Source organism: Peromyscus californicus, unplaced genomic scaffold (assembly GCF_007827085.1).
Source record: "Peromyscus californicus insignis strain IS unplaced genomic scaffold, ASM782708v3 Scaffold_15__1_contigs__length_86483966, whole genome shotgun sequence".
Classification (NCBI taxonomy): Eukaryota; Metazoa; Chordata; class Mammalia; order Rodentia; family Cricetidae; genus Peromyscus; species Peromyscus californicus.
This window is the reverse complement of record NW_026294447.1, coordinates 70,361,153-70,387,364: the sequence shown is the minus strand read 5'-3', so window position 1 is coordinate 70,387,364 and position 26,212 is coordinate 70,361,153. Positions and strand designations below refer to the sequence as shown.

The window sequence follows — 26,212 nt, the reverse complement described above, 5'->3', positions numbered from 1 at the left end:
AGAAATGGTGTGGACGAAGGAGGAAGGGCGAAGGGAAGGAGAGGTAACCAGTACAGAAGGGTTAACCCTGTGCCCCGACAGGATATACAGCTAGACATCCACAAAACAAATGGAAACAGGTATGTGAGAGTACAGACACGCGCAGCAGCCCGGAGACTGGGAAATGAGAAAGACCGCCCTGAAAAGCAGACAAACACGGACTAAGTGAACCTCCAGCTGGGGGGGGGGGGGGGGGGCTGGCCAGTGGGCAACGGTGACAGATAGCAGTCCAGCTACTGTCGGGGCTGAGCTGGAAGGTCACACTTCAGACCAGGAATCTGAGGCCAGTCTTGACTACAGAGACTCCACCTCAAAAAGGTGGGGAGTACTGCTGGAGAGATGGCTCAGAGGTGAGCACTGGCTGCTCTTGCAGAGGACCTGCAGTCAGGTCCCAGCAACCCCACGGTGGCTCACAACCATCTGTAACACCAGTTCCATAAGTTTTCTTGAGCTTTCCTGTTCTAACCTAATAATTTCAAGTACAACTATACGCCCTGTTTTCTGTTTGTTTTAAGACAGGGTCTCTCTACCAAATCCTGGCTGTCTTGGGAACTCACTATGTGAAACAGGCAAGCCTCTGCTTCAGAGTGCTGGGTTTACAGGTGTGCACCACCACACCCAACCTTGTTAAAAATGTGACTATTAAGGTGGGGCTGGAGAGATGGCTCAGCATTAAGGGCACTGGCTGCTCTTCCAGAAAACCCAGGTTCATTTCCAAGTACCCACATGGCAGCTATAACCATCTGTAACTCCAGATCCAGTGCATCTGATACAGTCTTCTGATCTTCATGTGCACCAGGTACATATCCGATACATATAGTTACACGCAGGCAAAACAGTCATACACATAAGAACTTTAAAAGAACCCAAACTATATCATGGGGCTGGAGAGGTGGCTCAGACCCTGTCAGATGATCTGATGCCCTCTTCTGGCTTTCACAGGCACCTGGGCACTCATGTGCACATACACTCAAATGAAAATAAATCTTCTAAAAAAGGAATATTAGTCTAAATTTGACTTAATAACCATCTAATCCTATACAAATCACAGAATCTCATCCAAATTTTAAGATTTATTTTTAAATCTTATGTGTATGAGTGTTTTACCTGCATATATGTCTGTGTACTATATGTGTGCCTGGTGTCTACAGAAGCCAAAAGAGAGCACCAGGTCCCCTGGAACTGGAGTTACAGACATTTGTGAGCTGCCATGTGGGTGCTGGGAATTGAACCCAGGTCCTCTGGAAGAGCAGCCTTAACCTCTTAACAGCTGAGCCATCTACCACTTTTTAGATTCATTCATGCTGTTACTTACATCAGTAAGTAGTTCATTCTTCTTGATTGCTGGGTAGTAGTTCCTTCTACTGATAGAGTCCAGGTTGTTTATCCAGTCACCAGATGGACAATTGGATTATTTCCAGTTTAGTCTATTACGGATAAAGCTGCAATGAATCTTCAAGCGTAAGTTTTTGTATGGACATGTCTTTCTATTTCTCTGAAGTAAATACCTGGGAGTGGAACTGTGAGTTCATATGAGAAGTTCATATTTTCACCTTACACTGCCAAACTGCTTTCCAAGGCAGCTGTACCACTTTACATTCAGAGCAACAATGAGAGATCTAGTTCCTCCACCTCCACCAACACTTGGTACTGTCAATGGCTTTAACTTTAATCATTCTCATAGCCGCGCACGTGCCCCACACCCTCCCAACCTCTGGATTTAACTATGTACCCCTGGCTGGCCTCTTAACTCATGGAGATCTGCTTGCCTCTGCCTCCTAAATGCTGGGATTAAAAGCTGTGCTACTACACCAGGATTAATTTGCATTTTCCAAGGGCTAAGAATTCTGAGCATCTTTTCAGGTACATATTAGCTACTGCATAGTTTCTTTGGTAAATGCTTGTTCAAACGTTATGTCTTCTTACCACTGAGCTTTAGTTCTGTATAGACGCTCCATGTAAGTCCTTTATTGGATATTAGATATACACTTGCCAAGTGTTTTCTGTGGTTTGCTCTTTGCTTAATTTTTGTTTTGTTTTTAGTTTGTGTATATATTTGTGTGTGCGCTGTGTATGTGGTGCCTGTGAAAGCCAGAAGGTGTCAATTCCACGGACCTGGACTTGAGCTGTCGTGAGCTGCTCAACATGGGTGCTGGGAACTGAACTCAGGTCCTCTGGAAAAGTTAGCAAATGCTCTGAACTATGGAGCCATCTCTCTAGCTCTCCTTTTCGTTTTCTTAATGGAAACTGAACTTTTTTTCTTTTCTTTTTCCCTGTGTAACAGCCCTAGCTGTCCTGGAACTCCCTCTGTAGAGCAGACTGGCCTTGAACTCAAGAGATCCGCCTGCCTCTACCTCCAGTGCTAGGATTAAAGGCGTGCACCACCACACCTATCAGAAACTGAACTTTTTAAAAGAGTAAACATTTCCAACTTTGATGAAATCCAATTTATCAACTTTTTCTTTTATAGTTTGTTTCTTATTTTTAAATTGTGTGTGTGTGTGTGTGTGTGTGTGTGTGCATGCATGCCTGCACGCATGTGCATGTGTTCTGATATTCTTGCTCCAGCCTACAACCAGAAGAGCCTGTTGGATCCCCTGGAGCTGGAGTTACAGGCATGAACTGCCTGACTAGCTGGTGGGACTTGAACTCTGAAAAAACAGTAAGTACTCTTAACCACTAAGCCGTTTCTTCGGCTGTTTCCTGTGTTCTACATTTTTAAAGCCTTTGCCTAACTCAAGATCACAAATACTTTATCCTGTTTTCTTCTAAAGTTTATCTAAAAGTTTCATATGAAAAAAATCCCTTGTCAAAAATTTTAACAAGATTTTATTAAACCCTGAGCTCCACTTATCTCATAATTATTGGGGCTCATCATCTCTTTGTTTCGTTCAGAGTCTTCCCACACTACTAAGCACTACTCAAATTAGAGTCTACTTCTGAACTGGGGAAAGACTTGTCTTTGAACAGATTTCCCCTTCCATCTAAGAAGTGGCAAAGCTAAATGGAGCCAAGGTTTCAGTCCCTGCACTGTCTTCGGAGCAACCCAAATCTCTGCAGCTCTGAATCTGCTTCTGAGGACGAGTTCCAGAACCCAGAACACACACTGTGGGACCAGGCCTGGAACAATCAACCATCCTGGTGTGAAGAGAAGATTCCAGAAGATCATTCTAAGTCACTCTCCCCTGTAGGAAGCTGGAGAAAGCTGAAGTCCTCGTGAGTTAATTTAACATTTTGTCTTACAAAGGTTAAGATGATCAGAACCAAAGCAATTCTACGTCCCTTTGCTCTGGAGTCTCTCTGCACCGTTCTCTTTAAAACAAGACAGCTCCTCAGAGTCAAAACGAAGCAGGTGGCAGATACAAAAAGACAGGTCGGATACATTCCGCTTCTGGCTCCGTCTGGACTGGTCTGTAATCCCTGAGTCCTGCTCAGATAGAGTAGGAAAACAGAGAGAACAAGCACTGACTGTCTCGTTGCTCTCTTTGTACTGTGGGACATCTAAAGAAAAACGAGAGAGAAAACTGCCCTGTGTCCCTGTCATATTCTGTCCCCGCTAAGCCCAGAAAACAGTAGCTTCTAAAATTATTGGCCCATGGGGGCTCTGTGTAGATTTTTTTTTCTTGGTATTCATCACTTTATTCAAATAAATTAAATTATTTTGAGTTTGTTTTGAAAGGTAGCCCAGGCTGTTCTGCAACTCATGGTACGGCCCAGGCTGGATTCCAAATTCCAGTCCTCTAGCCACTCCTCCCAAGTATGGAGATTATAAACATGACCCCTAAGGAGAGGCTTGAAAATACAATTTTGCTTGTTTTGTGTGATGTATGTGTGTATGTTATGTATGTGTGCCTGTGGAGACCGGAGGTCAAATGCCAGGCATCTTCCTCCATGGCTGTTTACCTTCCCCCACCCCACAGGCAGGTTCTCTCACTGAACCTGAACTCAATGATTCTGCTGGAAGGCTGACCATCAAGCCTCCCTACCTTCCAGTCTCTGCCTCCTTGGAGCTGGAATCATAGACCTCTGCTGCCATATCCAACTTTTTACATGAGTGCTGAGGGTCTGGACTCAGGTCCTAAAAACTTTACCAACTGAGCGTTCTACCCAGACAGTCTGTTTGACTTTTTGAGACAAGGTTTCATGTAGCTAAGGCTAGCCTTTAGCTCCTGATTCTCCTTTGTCTACTACTCAAGGGATGGGATTACAGTAGCGGTTCTCAACCTTCCTAATACTTCGACCCTTTAATACAGTTCTTCATGTTGTGATGACCCCAACCATAAAGTTATTTCTGATATGTGAACCCCGTGAAAGGGTCACTTGACCCTCCACATCAGGTGTCGTGACCCACAGGTTGAGAACATTATCTGGATTACAGACAACATGCCATCATGCTTGGCTGAAAATACTACCTTTTAATCTTGGCCTGACATCCTTCATCACTGTCACTATTAAGGCAACTTCACTAGACACTGACACCTGTCGGAACAGGGCTACATTTCAAAGAGAGAAATGGAGTGCAATCATTAACATCTAGAAAAGAACTGCCCAAGCAGTATTTTCCCAAGTACAGAATGACACTACATGGTGCTGCTTTAGATGGAACTCCTATAAAAAGAGCTTCTCCCCTTTAAATCCTCCTTTGCCATATGGCAAGGGAATTAGTGTTTGTGTCAGAAGTCAGGACATGGAAGAATCCATATTTCAGAAACTCTGTGTGTGTGTGTGTGTGTGTGTGTGTGTGTGTGTGTGTGTGTGTGTGTGTGTGTCAAAAACGCTAACAGTGATGGGGAAGTGAATGGAGTTCAGGAAACATTTGCCCAAGAAAATATGCTGAAAGACAATAAAACCCCAAACTTCTTTTTGAACTTTAGAGATAGCTGACAAGGTGCTAAAACTTTACATGTGGGCTGAAGAGAGGGCTCAGCAGTCAAGCCAACGACTGCTCCTGCAGAGGACCCCAGTTTGGTTCCCAGCACCTGGGCCAGGCGGCTCATCGCCTCCTCTAACTTCAGTTCGAGGGGATCAGACGCCCTCTTCTGGCTTCCGTGGGCAATGGCGTTCACATGAACAGAGAGACATATTGACACCCATATATATATATATATAAAAGATTATTTATTATGCATACAGTGTTCTGCCTACATATATGCTTGCAGGTCAGAAGAGGGCATCAGTTTCTATTACAGATGGTTGTGAACCACCATGTGGTTGCTGGGAATTGAACTTAGGACCTCTGGAAGAGTAGCCAGTGCTCTTAACCACTGAGTCATCTTTCCAGCCCCATATATATATATACATATATACATATTTATAGACATTGTATATATAATTAAAATAACAACAAATTCCTTTGTTTAAAGCTTCAAACATTTCCTAAACTGGTTTCTCTCGTTCATTTTAACTTCTCCAACTGATGGTTATTGTACTGATAAGTGTCTGAGTTCCAGGTGACCGGAAATGAACCATTTCAAAATGTAGCACAGAGAGCAACTGCCTATAACTGGAGGCTGGGTGAGTTTTGTTTTGTTTTGTTTTTTTTTTTGGTTTTTTTTTTGGTTTTTCCAGACAGGGTTTCTCTGTGTAGCTTTGCACCTTTCCTGGAACTCACTTGGTAGCCCAGGCTGGCCTCGAACTCACAGAAATCCGCCTGCCTCTGCCTCCCGAGTGCTGGGATTAAAGGCGTGCGCCACCACCGCCCGGTGCTGGGTGAGTTTTTAACCCACTTGCTCCTTCCATCTGTTAGGGGTTTTATTTGTTGGGGTTTGATCTTTTCGAAATATGGTCTTACTCTGTAACACAAGCTGCTTCTAACTCTCTACCCTCATTTCAGCCTTTCCTGAGATTATAGACATACATCACCACACCTGGTGTCAGAATTTATTTCTCTTGGCTTCCTCTTTCAATATCCCATCCACTATGCTTGTTAGGATCATTTTCTGGAGTCATGTCCAGCTCAGAAAGATTAAGAATTGCCAAAAATTTTGAAGCTAACAATATGTCTAAATAAACAACAAATTTGTTTTGGGTAAAAGAAAAAAAAAGAGAAATTAGTTCAATTTACTACTTCCTTTAACCGTGATGGTCTTCTGTCTATAAAATGAACTCTTCCATGTTGATCCACGGAATGAGGACAGATTGCCATGTTCCCATCCCATAGCAGCTTTTATGCTCAGGTAACCCTGAACTACTGAAGCTTGGCTATAGCAGGAATATTTCAAAAGTAATTCTCTGAATCTGACAAGCCGTCTCCCTCAATAAGTCTAGGAAGTTGTTATTTCATTAATTGTGCATGAAAGGGCAGGCAAATGGCCAGATACGCAGCCCTGCGGGGCAGAACTGCAATTGTTACACACACATTAAAAGCTAAAATTTCTGCCTCTATAATGATCCATTCATTACTTTCAAGTTCACTCTTTAACATTTACATATTACTATTATCCATGTGTGTACACAGTGTGTGCCACATATTTGTGTAGAAGTCAGAGGACAATTTTCAGGAGTTGGTTCTCTCTTTCCACTATGGGTTCCAGGGGTCAAATTCAAGTTTTCAGGCTTGCATGGCAAGCACTTTCAACCTGCTGAGCCGCAGAGCTAGCCCACCACCTTAGTGTGTGTGTGTGTGTGTGTGTGTGTGTGTGTGTGTGTGTGTGTGTGTGTGTTTCTTTAGCCTGGTGTGGTGGCACTCACTATAGAGAGGTGGAGGCAGGCAGACCTCTGTGAGGTAAACACCAGACAGGTCTACATGAGTTCCAGGACACCCAGGATTACATAGTAAAACACTGTCTCAAAAAAAAACAACAAAAAAGTATGTATCTATTTTTATTTTATGTGTGTGAGTGTTTTGCCTGCATGTATGTATACGTCCTACCGGTATACCTGGCGCCCCTGGAGACCAGAGCAGGTACTGAATTTTCTGGAACTGCAGTTATGAGCTGCCACGTGGGCACTGGGAACAGAACCTGGACCCTCTGTAAGAACAAGTGCTCTTGACCACTGAGCCCTCTCTCCAGACCCCTCCAGTCTTATTTTTAAGGAAAAAAATTATTAATACAACTGAAAAGAAGAACAGTCTTTTTACTGCTTTTTTTTTTTTTTGGTTAGTTGGTTTTATTTTATTTGAGGGGGCAGGCTTTCATGTAGCCCAGGTTAGCCGTAAGTGCATTATGTAGCTAAGGATGACCTTAAATCTCCTACTCCCCCTGTCTCCATCTTCCAAATTCAGGGGATGACAGCCATTTGTCATCACTCTCAACTGAATATGAAAGAGAAGCTAATAATTACACACTCAACCCAAAACTCCTGACCATTTCCGAAGCTACAGATAGCAAGTTCCAGGCCAACAAGGGCTACATAATGAGACCCTGTTTTGTTTGGTTTTGTTTTGAATTACACAGTTTAACTGCAATCTGGAATTCTGGGTTGGATTCTGCATAGAAAAAGAAGGTGAGTTGAAATTTCTGTGATATTCACAAGTCGGTAGTTTAGTAGATAATATTCTACCAGTGTTAAATTCTTAGCTGCAACAGATGTACCATGGTTATGTAAGAGTTCACATTAGAAAAGCTGGATGAGAAGCAGATATGAACACTCTACATTTCTCTTAAACTTTTCTATGAATTTAAAATGACTACTCCATTTTTTAACTTAAATACAGTTGGCTAATTTTATATCCTCACTGTCCCTTACAAGTCTGATGCTGCTTTCCTAACCACTGCCCTACCTTAAGCAATGTAAGGTTAAAACACTCAATTAACATTTTTCTACTCCTTTCAACATACTATTTGCCCATCTGCATTGCCTTCTTGACCAAAATGTGAAAAACTGCTTCATACTTGGGAGGTCTCAGCTGCTTTCTCTTCCAAATAGCTTTACCATTTACACCAGAGGCTGTGCTTGCATTTGAACTTCCCAAAGTGGATGAGGGCTAAAATAACATGGGCTAGAACTCTGGAGAAAACTGAGGGATCTGTATTAACTATTAAGAACTAGTTAATACTATTACCACATTACATAAAATGATGTTGCTTATTATTAAATTACAATTATCTGATCTCTGGCCAGAAAGTACAATGAACACAAAATGCAATTAATATCAGTATTTCAATAATAGCAGGCAAACTGTACTAAAACAAATGCATTAGCTGTAAGCATACACACATATGAACACAGACACATACATATACACAATGCAGAACAATATGTAAACCACCTCAAAAGTTTGGAAACATTATTATAAAAAATGAAGGGTAAATATTCAATAACCTTTCAAAGAAAATGGCACCAAAGAACAATAACTTAAATTTAACCCTAAGATAATCACTGGCTAGAGACATTTAAAAGGGTAAAATGAGGGTTCTGGTTGTAGCTCAGTTGGTAGAGTTGCTCGCCTAGCAACTGAGATTTGATCCTCAGCAATGCATGAACTGGGTACGGTGGTGCACACCTGGAATCCCAGCACTGAGGAGGTTGAAGTAGGAGGATCAAGAAATTCTAGGTGGCGAGGCATGGTAGAGCACACTTTAATCACAGCACACTGGAGGCAGGGGCAAGCAGATCTATTGGGTTCCAGGCCAGCCAGGGCTGTGTAGAGAGACCCTGTCTCAAAACAAAGTTCTAGGTTATCCTCAGCTGCACACCAAGTTCAAGGCCAGCTTGTGATACACCAGACCTTGTCTCAAAAAAAAAAAAAAAAAAGGAAAAGAAAGAAAAAAAAGTACTAGAACTCACTAAGGTCATAAAATCTAAACTGTTATAGGACATGGTGATTATAGTAAATAAGTATTACAAAATACTCTAACCAGGACCCTTCTAGAAGGATGAACAGGTGCAGTAATTTCTCCAAATTATTTGAACTTATATACCTCTAGTTGACCATACTCCACAATATTTAACTATTTAAAAGTCACTCTTCAAGAGAGCCTGAATTTTTAGAGTAACCAGCATATTGTCCGGGACAGAATGGACTCTCAGTAAATGCCTTGTAAATAAATATGTAGAAGTAATGTACCTCTGAAGTGTCATACAGACCAACCCAATATCAAGACCTAGGAGAACATGCTGTATCCTATATTACCACATTTAAAGGATTATTTATTTTTAATTTTATTTTATGTGTGTGTGTGTGTGTGTGTGTGTGTGTGTGTGTGTGTGTGTGTGTATGAATGCTCTTGAGAGCTCATGAAGGCCAGAAGAATCTGTCAAACCCCCTGGAGCTAAAGTTCAGGCAGTTATGAGCTGTTAGATGTGGACATTGGGAATCAAATTCGGGTCATCAATCAAACCCAAGTTATCTCTCCAGCCCTGCTACCTCATTTAAAGGTAATCAAGTTAAATTAAAAAGTAATTGGGAGCAACAAATGCTTATTGGGGGAACAACATATGAACCATAAAGATAAGTGCAAAACTGTAGTTTGAAACTACAAATAATATCTCTAAATTAATTTGAAATACAAGGCTTTCTCTAGGGGCTCTTCCACTAGTCATAACTGTATTTAAAATGTATTTAGACCAATGAGTGAGTAGTCCAAGTCCAATTAAGTATTCAAACTGTTGACTCAATCGATGGCTTCGGAGACTCTTTCTCTTCAGTAATGCAGAAAATACACAATGGCCCTCTGAACCACTGAGGAGGACTAAAATAATCCCGTTCCTCAAAAGTGTGGAGTCAAAAGTGATTACTTTCTACTCCTACCCAACACAGTCAAAACCACAATACTTCCATCCCTATCAAAGAGTGCTGTATAATAGCTGAGTACTTTAATCGCAGGCTTAGGAATCTCATCATGACAAAATTACAATGCAGCAGAAACACTTTCTAACACTGTCCTCAGCCCCCACAGTGTACCTACACTAATTCAGCTCCCTATCAAGTATTAACAATCAAGGGATCAGAAAGTTCTCAGAACAGAACCTGCAAACCGCTTTAAAATGAAATAAGAAAAAAAAAACAGTTCATGGATTTCAAACTTGGAGGAAAGGATTTTTCTGTCAGTGCCTGCATTTAAATGCAAATTACAATTTAACTAGCTGCAATTTTCTCTTCAAGTGCTCTCAATCAAGCACACAGGGGCACTCACACACACAGGCACACACACACTTCTAATGAATCTCCAAAGGTCTTTAAAAAACTGACCATGATGCCAGGCAGTTGTGGCGCATGCCTTTAATCCCAGCACTCGGGAGGCAGAGCCAGGCGGATCTCTGTGAGTTCGAGGCCAGCCTGGTCTACAAAGTGAGTTCCAGGAAAGGCGCAAAACTACACAGAGAAACCTTGTCTCGAAAAACCAAAAAAAAAAACAAAAACAAAACAAACAAACAAAAAAAAACAAAAAACTGACCATGTTTACTTAAAAGGCTAAATGCCTAATCACTAACATGTTTCAATTAAGAAAAAAATGTGGCTCTTTCTAACTCTACCCATGAATGATAGCTAGGCAGAGACAAACTGTTCTGAAAAGATTAGGAATTTCATGGGGGTAAAGCAGGAGGTACAGACAATTTCTAAAGATGTGTCAATAATAAAACTATTTCAACACCAAAAATTTGCAACCCACAGATATGTGAACTACAAAAAGATCTGAACTTGGTATGTGCCCAAAAAAACATAAGGAAGGACACCAGTTCTATATCCAAATCAACTCAAAATGACCCGTTACAGAGACCTGAAAATTTAGTAAGTTTTCTGAGGTTTACCAATATGCTCACTTCAAAACAGTAAAAACACATCAACATTCAAATGACGTATCATTCAAGTTGGAAAAACACAACATGAAATGACTGAAAACACTTAAGTTGCTTTTTCTTTTTTTGTTGCTCTTGTTTTGTTCTGTCTTTTGAGACGGGTTTCTCTGTGTAGCCCTGGCTTTCCTGGAATTCACTCTGTAGACCAGGCTGGCCTTGAACTCATAGAGATCCTCCTGCCTCTGCCTCCCAAGTGCTGGGATTAAAGGCCAGCACCACTACCCAGCTAAAAGAGTTGCCTTAATGGTAAGCTTTCTAGGGACTTACTGATTATGAGTATGAAAACACAAGTCCTGATGACATCCCTGTAATACAGGTATTATGATGATTATCTCAGCTTTACAGATGAAGAAACAGAGGCACCAACTGATGGCCCAAAGTAATACACTGCAAGTAAGCAACATGAAAGAGGGTTTAAACTGCAGCCAGTCAAACTCTGAAGATCAATAACCAATGCGCTGTTTGCTGTTTGCAGTGTTAACGTGAACATCTTTTTAAGCCAGTAACACTAGGTCAGCATCATGCACTAAGGAAAACACAAGCTTTAGAACCAAACAGACCACTGAGCTTCAAGACCCTATATAGCTTCAACATCAATAAAACAAAGGTATTTCAGGTACTGTGAACGTCCAAGTGCCAAGTAAATGAAGTTTACACAGTCTAGAAGTCTCACAAGCTGCAAGTCAGAGTGCATGTACATGCATACACACATCCAATTTCAGGAGAACTGACCCTGGCTTTCCACGGATGTTCAAGGGGTAAAAAGAAATCTCTCTAAATAGTTAAGAATAACTAGAATACAAAGCAGGTTCTAAAAGCAAAAACCAGACAACAAAAACAAACATCTCAGAAGTTTTCTTTCTCGTTCTCACAATTCCTCCCTGTCCGGTTAAGAACGGCACGCCAGGCTTCATAACAAGTATCAATGGTTCCCCCCACCATATTCGAGGCGTGGTAAGGAGATGCACATACAAGCTTGTGCACCCGTTTTCCTGCAGTCATCCACAGAAGGCCGCCCCGACTGGGGTAGTTGGCTCAGTGAGTAAGTGCTTGCAGACCAAGCAAGACCTGAGTTTGGATGCCCAGGACCTGGGTAGAAAGCAAGCCAGGCTCAGTGGCAAGTGTCTGTCACCCCGGTGCTGGGAGGCAGAAACGGAAGTATCTCTGGGGCTTTCTGGCCAGGCAAGCTAGCAACAAAGCAGGGGGGAGGAAGGGGGTGTTTCAGGTTCGGTGAGACAGTCTTAAAAAGAAAAAGCGGAAAGCAAGATAAAGACAACTAGCTTCTTCTGACTTCTGCTCTGAATGCACCTGCACGCTCGTGCTTGCACACACACGCACACACACACACACACACACACACACACACACACACACGATGGGGAGTGGGGGGTCCTCAAGCGGGGTTACATCCTTCTCTTTCCGAAGAATCGTCCACCCAGTCTCATGAAGTACTATGCCGGCGAAGGAAAACCCAGCAATAACCAGAGGCTCCAGGCTGAACTACAGAGCCCTGGTGCGCCGGAGGACAAACAAAGTGTATCTGCAAACTTCGGGGCAGCCCAGGATTCCGACCCCGCTGTCCTCGTCCCCTCTCTCGCTCTGCTTCTGGAACTCTGGTGCCTGCGGGTCGGCTAGGTTCTACCTGTGGCTGGGGCGTGAAGGGAAACGTTACCCGAACTGCGGCTGCAGCGTGGCCAAGTCTTAGCTTTGCAGTCCGGGGAGGCAGGGGCCGCGTCCAGCACAAAACCTGCCCTCCACCCGCCCCTCAGAAGTCCCCAGTCTCGATCTCAACCGGCGCTAAGAGCCGGTTCGGAGGTTTTCCGTTTCCCAAAGTGGCTTCCGCCTCCGGGTTGGCCTTTGCCGGAAGCAGTGTGTTGATGACGTAAAAGTGTCGCGCTGTGAGTGATTCCGGAAGAAACAGGCGTGCGGCGTGAACATGGTGAGGAGAGTGGGAGAAGGAAGTTTGTCAGAGCTCTTTGCGGGCGTATGGGAGCTCAGCGCTTGGCCAACTATAGCCGTGGAGCTTCCCTTGTGTTGTTGTTTTTTTTCCCCATTCTGGTCTTAGCTCGAAGGAATCTAAGTTTTAGGGAGTGGGGAGAGGGGCTGGGTGGTGTTGGCAGAAAAGAGAATCGGCAAGAAAAATAGGAGAAGGGAACTTTGAAGGATGCACTATGTTTCCAACTCTTTTTAACTCGAAAATTTCCGTTTCAAGGGGAAGCAGAAGAAGACAAGGAAATACGCGACTATGAAGCGAATGCTTAGTCTCAGAGATGAGAGACTGTGAGTGGACAGAATCAACTGCTTTCTTAAACTGATCAGAGATAACAGGAATCACGACGGGCTAAGTAGTAAAATTTGTTATTTTTGTTTTGCTTATTATGTCTTAGATCTATATTGCATGGAATTATAGTCACTCATTCTGGGGGGTGGAGAGGATGGTGTCATCGTTGAAAAGCCCGTAAGGTCACACCATGCTTGTCTTCAGTTTCCAATTCCTGACACCCAAGTTTAAAAGAAAGGATGGGAAAATTCCAAGATAGTTCCATTTTATAAATTATAAGGATTCAAAACATTAGAAGAAGAAACTAGAATGATATTTCCCATTATAAAGAAGAACCAACCAGTTTCCCTGCATCAGTAAAGACTGTGTGAACTGTTTAAAAACTGGCCTTTGTTGTGTTGAGGAGTCTCAGAACAAGAGAAGGGTCATTAAAGCCTTCAGAATTATTTTCAGCTTCTGATGTGGATTTTTATTGTATATCTTTAAAGAATGGTGTCCCACTGATAATTTCTTTGTGGTTAAGGGTTCAATTTTATATGTGTGTAATGTCCTAGGCCTTTATAAAGAATGTGGGGCAACTTTTCCCCTGTATTGGTGATCTGAGTCTTTTTTGGTTTGGTTTGATTTTATGTTGCTTATTGAGACAGGGTGTCACGATGTAGCCTTGGCTGGCCTGGAATTGGCTGCATAGACTAGACTCAAACTCATAGAATCCTGTCTGCCTCTGCCTTCATGGTGCTGGGAAGGCTACCATGTCCAGCTTGGGATATTCAGAAGTACTCAGAAGATTAATACCAACTTCTTCACAGGCTCTTAAAAGTGGATTTTTATTAGCGTATGTTAATTACACATAATAAGTTTCATAATGATGTTTTCAAACAGGTATAGAATATCTTTTGATCATAGTAAACCCCCATTACTCTCTTGGAATTAGATTTTAATCACTGATAAGAGAAATATTGACTAAGAAAAAGGTTAACAGTATAATTAGAATTTAATCATTAACAATTTTTTGAGTTTATTGGTCTGATTAATTTTGATATTTTCAGGCTACTTCCTACTGTAGTTACTTGCTGTCAAAGTGTATGTTAATATTAACATCACAAACTCACAAAACTGGATTGCTTTGGTGCCTTAAAAAAATAAAAGGAAGAAAAGATATTAGAATGGAACTTGAGGTGATGGGGTTGGACCTAGAGCTTCATACATACTGGTCTAGTGCTCTACAACTGAGTGACATCTCCAACAAGTCGAAATTTTGAGCTTCCAAATGAAATTTTAACTGTATCATTTTTCCTCTTCTCTGAATTTACTTTTTTGCAGTAAAGAAAAGGATAGATTAAAGCCTAAAAAGAAAGAAAAGAAAGATCCCAGTGCGCTGAAGGAAAGAGAAGTGTGAGTATTAAAAAACTTCAAGTTTTCCATTAAAACTAAGAGATCCTAAACCATTGGCCCTGTTAAGAATTCAGGCTTTCCATGAGCTGACTTATTTACAATTAAGTTAGTTATTTCCTAGTAAGTTCGGCACATGCACAAATGAAAGTGGTATTAATGAGCATACACTGATGTTGATGCTTTGAAGGTTTTTTTTTTTTTTTTTTTTTTTGGTTTTTCGAGACAGGGTTTCTCTGTGTAGCTTTGCGCCTTTCCTGGAACTCACTTGGTAGCCCAGGCTGGCCTCGAACTCACAGAGATCCGCCTGGCTCTGCCTCCCGAGTGCTGGGATTAAAGGCTTGCGCCACCACCGCCCGGCTGCTTTGAAGGTTTTTGAATCCCACGGAGCAGTAAATTTTCCCCTAAGGCACTGGGAATAAAATTTTTTTCCTTTCAGATTTCTTTTTGTTTGTTTGTTTTTCTGAGACAGGGTTTCTCTGTGTAGTTTTGGAGCCTGTCGTAGAACTCAGTCTGTAGCCCAGGCTAGCCTCAAACTCACAGATCCACCTGACTCTGCCTCTCAAGTGCTGGGATTAAAGGCATGTACCACCACCACCCGGCTTCAAAAAAATCTTTTAAAATAAATAATTGCCACACCAAAATTTCATAAAAGAGAGACTATAGTACTAAACTATAGTTTAGTATATTGTGGATGAAAGTCATTCTTTTAAAATAAGTATATTTAACTTCACCACATTTTTCCTATTTTGCTCTGGGTTCACAGAGGCTGTACTGTCACAGGTAGATACTGGTTCACTTAGTAATATTTGAACATCATGGATTTTTAGATGAGTAACAGGCTCTGCTATCATATGTAATCCTATGATAAATAATCGTTTATATTTCACACACCCGTTTGAGGATTTGGAGAATGACAAACTTGCTGTGGCATTGGTTCCAATCCTGATGATTACATTCTGCCTCTTTGTGCCCTGTGACTGTCCTCCTGATCAAGGAAGAACTAGGTTTGGGGTAATTGTGTTTTTAAAGTTGTGTCACAGCTTTATAGTGGACCGGAGGTTAACATGCTGTTAACTTTTTTTTTTTTAAGTATGTGTATGTGTGTGGGCATGTGCACATGAGTCTGTGAAAGCTAGAGGCAGAGGATCTCCTGAAGCTGGAATCACAGGCAGTTAGGAACACCCAATGTCGATGCTAGGAACTGAATCCAGGCCCTCTGCAAGAGCAGTAGAACCTCTTTTTAATTGCTGAGCGACTTCGGCCCCTTTCCTGACTACTGCTTGCAGTGAACGAGGGGAAAGGACAGTTGCCTGTGATGAACTCCCCAGCAGATGCTTCATTTCTGGTTTCATTAACATCAAACTTATTGATACAGACTTTAGTTTGTGATCTTATTTTCTTTCTCCTTCCAGCCCCCAGCATCCTTCCTGCTTGTTCTTCCAGTATAATACACAACTGGGTCCACCTTACCATATCCTCGTTGATACCAACTTCATCAACTTTTCCATTAAAGCCAAACTGGACTTAGTGCAGTCAATGATGGACTGTCTGTACGCCAAGTGTGAGTATCATACTTTTATGTTCCTGTGCTATATGCCATACAGAATAATTGTCTCTATTCAAATAATGGAAGTGAGGATCTCATTAAATGAACCACTGGCCATTTTATTTTCAGTAAACCCAGAAATGGCAGTTTTCAGTAAATTGAGATCTAATGCATACTCGACTAGGAATAATCAAATTATCACAATTCAGAAAACAGTGCTTTGACTGTTATTAGAGACATCAATTTTGAATCTAGATTTTAAAATTCTGAACAAATGAAAATCTATTTTTGGTATATAAATTTATTTTAAGCAGGATACATTCTCCATTCCACTCCACTAGAAAGCTAAATAAAACATTTTTCCATTTATAGTCACAGAGCCAGAAGTCAGATAATGGGCACATTTATCAGTTAGAATTCATTTGTACTTCGAAAGGTCTGAGGTAGTTATACCTCAGTGTACAGTTTACCTGTTACAGAGTCCCCTTGTTTATTTGGGTAGCCCTTCCTACTTGTAACCCTGAGCAGGAAAAAGAAAACTTAAACCATATCCAAGAGTACAGCTCCCTAATAGTTTTAGGTCTGTTACTTTTTTGGGTCAGGGAGGTAGCTCAGTGGTTCAGTGGAGCACTTCCTAGCATTTGGGAAGCCCCGAGTCCCCAGCACTGCAAAACAACATTTTAAAAAAAGCCTGGGGGTGGCAACACCTTTAATCCCAGCACTTGGGAGGCAGAGGCAGGCTTATCTCTGTGAGTTTGAGGCCAGACTGGTCTACAGAGTGAGTTCCAAGACAGCCAAAGCTACACAGAGAAACCCTGTCTTGAAAAACAAAAAACAAACAAACAAGAACAAAAAAACCAAGATCTGTTGTATTTTGTGATTAATAGATTTCTATTTATAGGGTTTCTTTGCCATACTGGTACTTTGCCATATAGAATACATTGCTGGAATCAAAGGGAAAATTTGCACCTCCTTTTAAAAAGATACTATAGGCATACATTACTGTGATTTGTCTTATTAAGCATCACAGGTGTACTACATTCTTTTTTTTGTTTTGTTTTGTTTTTCGAGACAGGGTTTCTCTGTGTAGCTTTGCGCCTTTCCTGGATCTCGCTCTGTAGCCCAGGCTGGCCACGAACTCACAAAGATCTGCCTGCCTCTGCCTCCAGAGTGCTGGGATTAAAGGCGTGCGCCACCACCGCTCGACTTTAAATGTCATTACATGGTTTTTTGTTTTTTGTTTTTGTTTTTGTTTTTCGAGACAGGGTTTCTCTGTGAAGCTTTGTGCCTTTCCTGGAACTCACTTTGTAGACCAGGCTGGCCTTGAACTCACAGAGATATGCCTGACTCTGCCTCCTGAGTGCTGGGATTAAAGGCATGCACCACCGCCGCCCGGCTTTGGTTTTTCAAGGCCCGGCTTTAGTTTTTCAAGACAGGGTTTCTCTGGGTAGTTTTGGTGCCTGTCCTGGATCTCGCTTTGTAGACCAGGCTGACCTCGAAGTCACAGAAATGTTCAAGTGGGCAGGAGTATCAGACACTTTTCTCTGGAAGTCAGGAGACATAAAGTGAGCTGAAGAACTATAAATGATTATGCTTAGGGAGGTGTGATAAGCTGAGAAGAAAGCCAGGAATGATGTCATACACCTATACTCCCAGTATTCAGGAAACAGGGAAAGCAGGTTCAAGGTCAACAAAAAATTTTAAAAAATCTGGAAGAAAATTGAAAGTATCACACCAGTGAACATATGAATGATTAATACAGCAAGATATCATTATTGCTGCTAGGGATAAGTTTTAGTGATCTGGACAGAAACTAAAATCAAAGCTGCTAAATATTCCCTTAAACCAGAGTCTGATAGAGAGCAAGGTCCTAATTCCAGTTCTGTGAGTGTGAAGAGAGGTGAGAAAGCTACAGGGGAAAAAAAAAACAAAAAGATTGATCCAGGTGGGGTGGTGGCGCACGCCTCGGGAGACAGAGGCAGGTGGATCTCTGTGAGTTCAAGCCAGCTTGGTCGACAGAGTGCGTTCCAGGACAGTGAGGGCTACACAGAGAAAACCTGTCTTGAAAAACAACAAAACAAAACAAGAAGACTGAAGCTTGTAGAGTTTAGTTACAGGCCTAAGAAAAGACACTCTCTCTAATGTGGAGCAGTTGAAGCAGCCAGTGCCAACATGGAACGGTAGTGAGTTACCCAGGAGCTCACACTAAGACAACTGATGGATGAGTAAAGGCAGGTGAAGCAGCCAGTGCCAACATGGACCGGTAGTGAGTTACCCAGGAGCTCACACTAAGACAGCTGATTAGTAAGGACAGCACACAGCAGAGTTGTCAGTGTCCACAGAACATCCCTATACTGGAAGAAGATACTGAGATGCTCACACCTAGAGCAGAGAGCCAATGACTGGCTTCAGAGGGCGTCCTGACTCCTCCTAGTGGTTAATGTGACTGGTGACTTTAACTGAAGCTAGTCCTTATTTACATTTTATAAAATCCAGACCGGGAATATAGCTCAGTAGTCAGGTGTTGGCCCAGCACGTGTGATGCCCTAAGTCCAATACCCAGTACCACACACACCAAAAAAACGAAAGCAAAGAAACCTCAGGCCAGAAGGGGTGGCCGGAGTGGGACCTGGAAATACAGCTAATGGAACATCTGCATGGTGTGTGTGAGGCCTGGATTTGCTCTCCAGCTCTGCCCCACCACAGACCAAAAAAATCCTAGGCCTCCTGAGAACTATACTAAATCCTCTCTGCATGTGCTTTAGAAATAAATAAATAAGCAATAAAATGACACACCTATTTTCAATATGCTTGGTAGACATTTTAAGTCTAATATGAGATGGGCTGTTCAGCAAAAATGGTTTTGCTGGGGGTGGCAGGTTGTGCTGGAGAGTTGGCTCAGCAGTTAAGGGCACTTTTTAGTCTTGCAGAGGACACAGGTTCAATTCTCAACACCCACATGATAGCTTACAACCATCTGTAACTCTAATTCCAGAGGTTCCGATGCCCTCATCTGACCTCCAAAGGCACCACACATGACATGATTACACATATATACAGGCAAAATATTCATATACATTAAATAAATATTTTTTAAAAGATATTTAAAAAACAAGTCTATTGGGGCCAGCCAAGATGGCTCATCAGGTAAAGGCACTTCCCTCCAAGCCTCCTGAGTTTGAGCCCAGGAGCCCCCCGTTTTGGAAGGAGAGAATAGATTCCTACAAGTTGTCTTGTGACCTTCACATATGCACTACAGCATATGATCCCAACCCTCCCCCAATAAATAAACAATTGTAATTTAAAATTTAAATATATAGTAATGCTTTTGAAAGACGGGGGGGGAACTAAAAGTAAATTTAAATGAGAAGAGAATGGAGATACTAGGTCAATGAAATTAGATGGTTATGGAACCAGAAGGCAGTTCGTTCTTGAAGAAGACTTAATTTCACAGCCGTGTAACAGTTTAAGCATAAGGGCCTGCAATGGAGTAGGGAAGTGTGCTCCAAGAAGAAATTGAGTGTCTTCAGCTATTACACCCCACAATGGGAGTGCTCCTCATTTTCCTACTCCTAAGTGACATTACTCTAGTTCTGTCTCTATAGATTTGCCTATTTTGGACAGTTCATAAAAATAGAACCTCTTGGGGTTGGGGATTTAGCTCAGTGGTAGAGCGCTTGCCTAGCAAGCGCAAGGCCCTGGGTTCGGTCCTCAGCTCTGGAAAAAAAAAAGAAAGAAAAAAAAATAGAACCTCTTATTTGGTTTTCTTTGATTCAGCATGATGTTTTCAAGGGCCACTCAGAGCACATATCACTGTTTTATTTCTGATCATGTATACTGTGTGTAGAGATCACATTTTAGTTACCTGTTCTGCTATATTTAATAATATACCTTGAGCACTTTGCCTTGTTTGTATATGTAGATGGGCCTCATCCTTTTAAGCTACATGGTATTCTTTTGTTTAAACAGATATTTTTGTTTGTCTTTTGGGGAGGAGTTTGTTTGGGGAGACAAGATCTCACATAGTCCATGCTGGCCTAGAATTCATTGTGTAGCTAAGGATGACGTTGAACTATTAATCCTTCTGCCCCTACCTCCCAAATGCTCAGATTACAGCTATACATTACTCCTCACCTTCCACTCCAACTCCGTGTGTTGAAGCTTGAACCCATGACCTCCTGAATGTTAGGCAAGCACTAATATCGCTGAGCTATGTCCCCAGACCCACTTTTACTTTTTGTTTTGAGACAGGGCCTCACCAAATTATCCAAGATGGCCTTGAGCTCCTTCTAGTTCATGTAGGCCTTGGACTTTTAATCCTCCTGCATCAGCATCTGGAGTAGCCAGGATTACAAGCCTTTGCCACCATACCCAACTCTCTTTTAGTTCTTACTGGTCATTTCAGTGGACTTAGTCTGCTGTCATTGTAAAAGTCTGCAGGATTTTTACAGAGTGAATTAAATATAATTCAGAGGATATCTTTACAAATTCTGTTACGAATTTTCTTATGCTGTGTTCTGTTTGTTCCTTGCAGGTATCCCTTGCATAACTGATTGTGTGATGGCTGAAATTGAGAAATTGGGACAGAAGTATCGAGTGGCACTAAGGTAGAAGGATGTAGTCTAGATTTGCCATACCTTGGCATACTGAAGATATTTTAGAACACCTCATCTCTTTGTTAATCCTGGCCAGTTAGTTTAAATTTAAGAAAAAGAAAGAGGGAGAGAGAGGAAGAAAGAAAGGAAGGAAGAAAGAAAAGGCTGTGGAGAGATGACTGAGTAGTTAAGAACAAGTTAAGAACACTTGCTGCTTTTCCAGAGGACCTCAACTCAGTTCCTACTACCCATGTTGGGCACTCACAACTGCCTACAACTCCTTCTCCACATCACAACGCTTGTTCTCATACAAGAATGCAAACCAAGAAAGTTCCAGGAAAACTCATCTCTGTCTTTTTTCCTGGATCTTACACCCGTACACCCACACATACAGTTCACTAACCTGTGTAATTCAGCAGGTTAGCAAAGGTCCTCCCATAGTCATACATTCAGTTCTCTCTTTTTTGTAATCAGACAGACATAGGAAAAATGTATTTAGCTTTTATATTGTTGATGGGCTGTGCCATAGTGACCATCCTTGTGCCTGTCTTACAGTATATTTGTGTAAGACAACTTCCTAAGATGGATTTGATTTTTAGTCCTGACTTTCCTTAACTGTAGGTTTGAGCAAATAATATCTGGAACTCTTTCCCCTTTTTTAAAATGGAAATACAAACACCCAAGAGTTTGGTGCTGAGTAAATGAGCCCAAACGTGATCAGCTCCTGATTGTAATGATGTTGTATGAGATTTTGCTAGTGTTCTGACAAATAAAGCTTGCCTGGAGCTAGCCACTAGTTAACCATAGAGGCCAGACAGGTGGCACACACCTTTAATTCCAGCTCTTGGGAGGAGAAAGCAGGAAGATCAGGAGTTCAAGGCCACCCTGGGGTACACAAGATTGAACCAGTCTAATAAAGAAACAGCAGGGCATTAGTGGTACACACCTTTAATCCTAGCACCTGGGATCTCATGCCTTTGATCCCTGCACTTGAGTGACTCACACCTTTAATCCAGCACTTGGGAGGTGGAGACAGAAATGTGAGGTGGATGGAGACAGGATTTGGCCCCCATTCAGTCTAAGGATTTGTAAAGACAGGCCCCCCATTTGGTCTGAGGCTTTGTAGAGGTAAGAAGTCTTCTCTGATTTCCAGGCAAGCTTTATTTGTCAGAACAGAAACAAAATATCATACAACAAAATTCCCTTCCTCATAAAATGAAAAAAAGAGCCTTCAGAGGCTAGAGGGCACCTCATAATCCCCACGTAGATCACGTTACCTTTGCTTTACTGGTTGGAACATTTTCTTTAATCCACCTTTACAATCCTGCAGGATCGCCAAGGATCCACGATTTGACCGACTTCCATGCACACATAAAGGAACCTATGCTGATGACTGCTTGGTCCAGAGAGTCACTCAGGTACAGCATCACTTTTTAAATGGTTATTTTGTGCTTAAAAAAAAAAAACCAAAAAACTGGGCAGTAGTGGTACACACCTTTAATCCCAGCACCTGGGAGGCAGAGGCAGGTGGATCTCTGTGACTTTGAGGCCAGCCTGATCTACAGAGTGAGTTTCAGGATAGCCAAAGTTACACAGAGAAACTTCTTGAAAAAACACAATAAAAAAGAAGAAAAAAGTGGCAAGCTGGAGCTGAAGAGGTGGTGTTTTAGTGGTCAAGAGCACTTGCTGCTCTTGCTGAGGACCCAGATTCAGATACCAACACTCACATCAGGTGGCTCCCAGTCTTCTGTAATTCCAGTTCTGATGCCCTCTTCTGGCCTCTGCAGACACCTGCACACATGTGGTGCATGCACATACCACTATACACAGACAAATAAATCAGGGATTTTTTTTGTGTGTGAGGAAAAAAAAAACACTAGCTAGGTGAGGTAATACTTGTCTTTAATCCCAGCACTTAGAGGCAAAGACTGGTGGACCTCTGTAAGTTTAAGTCCAACCTGGTCTACATAGCCAGCTATTACAGTTAGAAACACCCCCCTCAAAAAAAGGGGGAGCACAAATTATTACCTTCTGAACATTCAAGCTCAGTAAGGTATTTAGGGTAGGTTTTTCTTAATATACATATATATTATATAAATATCAGATATTATATATTTATATAAGGATATTGTATATTATGTTTTATATATCTTTATATATATAAAGCATATATATATATATATTTAGCAGTTCATAAGCAGCTTAGATACCATTTACTTGAAAAAGTAGATTTAAAAAAATTGTGCTCTAACCATAAAGGGAGAAGTATGTGCTTGGGAAGGAAGTCTGGTTTCAAATCTCAGCACCTTGCCCATTGGAGGAAGAGGCAAACTGATCTCCATTCAAGGTTCAAGGCCAGCCTGATCTACATAGTGAGTTCTAGGCCACCCAGGACTACACAGTGAGATCCTGTCTTAAAACAAAAACAATTCCAGCATCTGCATTAGCTTACTATGTGATTTGGGACAATGATGGGGGTCTTATTCCACAAATCCCCTATAATGTGTTTTAAGTGAATTCATGTAGCTAAAATAATATATCACATTCTACCACCATGTAAATCTTAAATAAGGTTCCATTTCCACCCCATGCAGGAATGATGTTCCTCCCCACCATACCTAACTCAGAAATGTTTTCTTAGTTAAGTCTGAGAATCTCCCAGGGTGCTATCTCTCACATACCCTGGATTAATTCCTTTTTGAATTCCTTCATTCTGAACTGCTCATCAAACAACACAGAACATCTGCTATTGATTGTTCACATAAGAACCTTTCTCAGGTTGGAGTTGTAGCTTGGTGATAGAGTGCTCCCTCGTATGCACCAGGCCCTGGATTTGATCTTCGAACAACAGTGCTGAGAAAAAAGAAAAGAAAAGAAAGAAAAGAACCAGGCCCTTGCAAAGGAAGGAATGAAGAGAAGAAGAGCTTGGCCCTTGCTAAGGCCGGCCATCTTCATTTAACGACCACTCTGCCCTTTAGCAACTCGATCCATAGCTGGAACCACATCACAGCTGCCAGCACAGTGGTAAAAGTTTTAGAGAACTCAATGGAGATTTGTATACGAAGTAAACTATAACAAAATAGCTTCCAGTGGATAGTTAATGTTAAGCTAAACTGGGGTTTTGAATCTTAGAGGTCCTTCTCCTGGCCCAGGACCTGCCTACTTCTTCCACTAAAGAACTTCAGAGTACCCCTAAGCCACAAGAGCAGAGGAAGGAAGATCTGTGCCCTCCATATACGTCATTTACATAGAGTCAGTCAGGGGGGTTTCCCAAAACTAAGGAACTGTCCACCTTAACTGTGGCAGTCCTTCCCATGTGTGAGACAGAAAGCAGTTTGCAGCTGAAACACTTCTTTCTTCCCCTCAAGATTCATAAGACCACATTGAGGCCAGGTAGCTTATATATTTTATTGTATAAATATCTCGTAGGTCTTAGTATCCTTTCTTCTGCTGGTTACTGTGAAGGGACTATTCAGTGGTTGTATGTGCATATACTCTGTGAGTCCTGTGTAAACATTAGTGGGCTTCTCTTTCAGCACAAGTGTTACATTGTGGCCACAGTTGACCGGGACCTCAAACGAAGAATCCGAAAGATCCCTGGAGTTCCTATCATGTACATTTCTAACCATAGGTGAGAAGTTGCTATTGGAAAGTGATTAGAGGCATGCAGTTGGTCATCAGTTAAAGTGAGAGCAGGTTATAAAGTTATAGAGGATTTCAAAGAAATTACACTAGCTTGTTTACATTTCAAGTTGAAGAAATGAGACAAAATAGCATGAATAAGGGCAGAAGATAAAGATAGAATTTAGGAATGAAACAAACATCAAATTTGTACAATCAGATTATTAGAAGGTCATTATTGCTTTATACAAAGCATTACTTTAAGTTAAGCTCATCCCTTTTAGGTAGAAATATCCTTTTTGTGAGATTCTTGCAGGGAGCTTGATCTTCAGCATGGATAAAACTGGGCATGGTAGAATACCTGTATTCCCAACACTGGGGAAATAGTGACCAGAAATTCAAGATCATTCTTGCTACTCAGTGCATTTGAGGCCATCTCAGAGAGAGAGAATATTTGACTAACACCTCATCTGGGGGGGGGGGGGGGTGGGGGGGGGGGGGGGGGGGGGTGGGGGGGGGGGGGGAGGGGGGGGGGGGGGGGGGGGGGGGGGTTGGGGGGGGGGGGGGGGGGGGGTGGGGGGGGGGAGGGGGGGGGTGGGGGGGGGGGGGGGGGGGGGGGGGGGGGTGGGGGGGGGGGGGGGGGGGGGGGGGGGGGGGGGGGGGGGGGGGGGGGGGGGGGGGGGGGGGGAGGGGGGGGGGGGGGGGGGGGGGGGGGGGGGGGGGGGGGGGGGTGGGGGGGGGGGGGGGGGGGGGGGGGGGGTGGGGGGACTCCGATGGGTTCTGTACCATACCTCCTTTCTTAACAGTGTCTACTTTCCTTCCTGATCAGGTACAACATTGAACGAATGCCAGATGATTATGGAGCTCCTCGGTTCTAATTCTTACTCGACAAAATTTGCTTGCCTTTCTTTGACCAGCTTTCTCTGTTGTCAATTAATTAAACATACTTTTTGATGGTTTTTTTTTAATGACATTTTGTCTCAATTTAAAAAATAGCTACATCTTTTAAAAAATTGTATTTTTTTATGTGTGTATGTATGTATGCATGTGGGTATGAACATGTTAGTGCAGGTACCTTTTGGGGCCAGAGGCCTCAGATCCCCTGGAGCTGAAGTTACAGGTAGTTGTAACATGCCTGAGAACTGAATTGTCCTCTGGAAGAGCAGTTGGTGCTCTTAACCGCCCGGCCAAACTGTGTCTTTTTATAAGTCAGATGCTCCAGTGGGTGTTCACATAATTTGATTTACTTAGTGTCTTAGTCAGTGTTCTTTTGCTGTGAAGAGACACCATGCCCACGGCAGCTCTTATAAAGGAAAACATTTCATTTCAGCTGGTTTACAGTTTCAGAGGTTTAGTCCATTATCATGGCAGAAAGCATGGCAACATGCAGGCAGACCTGGTGCTGGAGAGGTAGCTGAGAGTTCTTCATCCAAATCATCAGGCAGCAGGAAGAGAATGAGACATTCTAGGCCTGCCTTGAGCATCTGAAACCTCAAAGCCCACCCCCAGTGACACACTTCCTCCAACAAGGCCAAACCTCCCTATAGACTTATGTGGGCCATTTTTTTTTTTTGGTTTTTCAAGACAGGGGGTTTCTCTGTGTAGCTTTGTGCCTTTTCCTGGAACTCACTTTGTAGACCAGGCTGGCCTCGAACTCACAGAGATCCGCCTGGCTCTGCCTCCCGAGTGCTGGGATCAAAGGCGTGCGCCACCACCGCCCAGCTATGTGGGCCATTTTTATTCAAACCACCACACTTAGCAAACCTTTAAATATAATAAAACAATACTGTTAGGGTCAAAGTACCAGGCAAGTTAAGGACAAGTTTTGCTTTAAAAATGAAACAGAAGCCTGGTGTGGTTGCACATACTTTTAATCTTAGCACTTGAAAGGCAGATGCAGATGGATCTCTGGGTTCAACTCTGGCCTGGACTATATAGTAAGGTCCTTTTAAGTGAATTTTCACTTGTATAAGATACAGCCCTTGAGGAGTG

The 26,212-nt window shown here is 42.4% G+C and overlaps 2 protein-coding genes across 4 annotated transcripts in view; one reads left to right on the top strand and one right to left on the bottom strand.

The window, feature by feature from the left end:
• Arel1 (apoptosis resistant E3 ubiquitin protein ligase 1) overlaps positions 1 to 12,587 on the bottom strand; it is a 54,004-nt gene extending 41,417 nt beyond the window's left edge. The window contains exon 1 of one of the 2 annotated variants that reach the window (XM_052739287.1): positions 12,455 to 12,587. The gene's annotated coding sequence lies outside the window, so the exon portion shown is untranslated. The remainder of the gene's footprint in view (positions 1 to 12,454) is intronic. The other variant, XM_052739286.1, reaches the window with a different exon arrangement.
• A 73-nt stretch (positions 12,588 to 12,660) lies between these two features.
• Fcf1 (FCF1 rRNA-processing protein) lies at positions 12,661 to 25,185 on the top strand. Of its 2 annotated transcripts, none has more exons than XM_052739289.1 (8): positions 12,661 to 12,721; positions 12,995 to 13,062; positions 14,387 to 14,458; positions 15,871 to 16,019; positions 20,539 to 20,611; positions 21,930 to 22,017; positions 22,859 to 22,971; positions 24,136 to 24,230. In XM_052739289.1, exons 1-7 carry the CDS (start codon positions 12,719 to 12,721, stop codon positions 22,961 to 22,963), a joined length of 558 nt encoding a protein of 185 aa, XP_052595249.1. In that variant the 5' UTR covers positions 12,661 to 12,718; the 3' UTR covers positions 22,964 to 22,971; positions 24,136 to 24,230. The 2 variants fall into 2 exon arrangements, with proteins under 2 accessions (XP_052595249.1, XP_052595248.1); XM_052739288.1 differs by lacking the exon at positions 22,859 to 22,971 and adding an exon at positions 25,050 to 25,185 and having other exon boundaries at positions 12,665 to 12,721.
• The last annotated feature ends 1,027 nt before the right edge of the window (positions 25,186 to 26,212 follow it).

Coding starts and splice junctions, on each gene's coding strand:
- Fcf1 (XM_052739288.1), top strand. Junction 20,612..21,929: donor AAGTATCGAGTGGCACTAAG/GTAGAAGGATGT, acceptor ACAATCCTGCAG/GATCGCCAAGGATCCACGAT. Junction 22,018..24,135: donor TGGTCCAGAGAGTCACTCAG/GTACAGCATCAC, acceptor CTTCTCTTTCAG/CACAAGTGTTACATTGTGGC.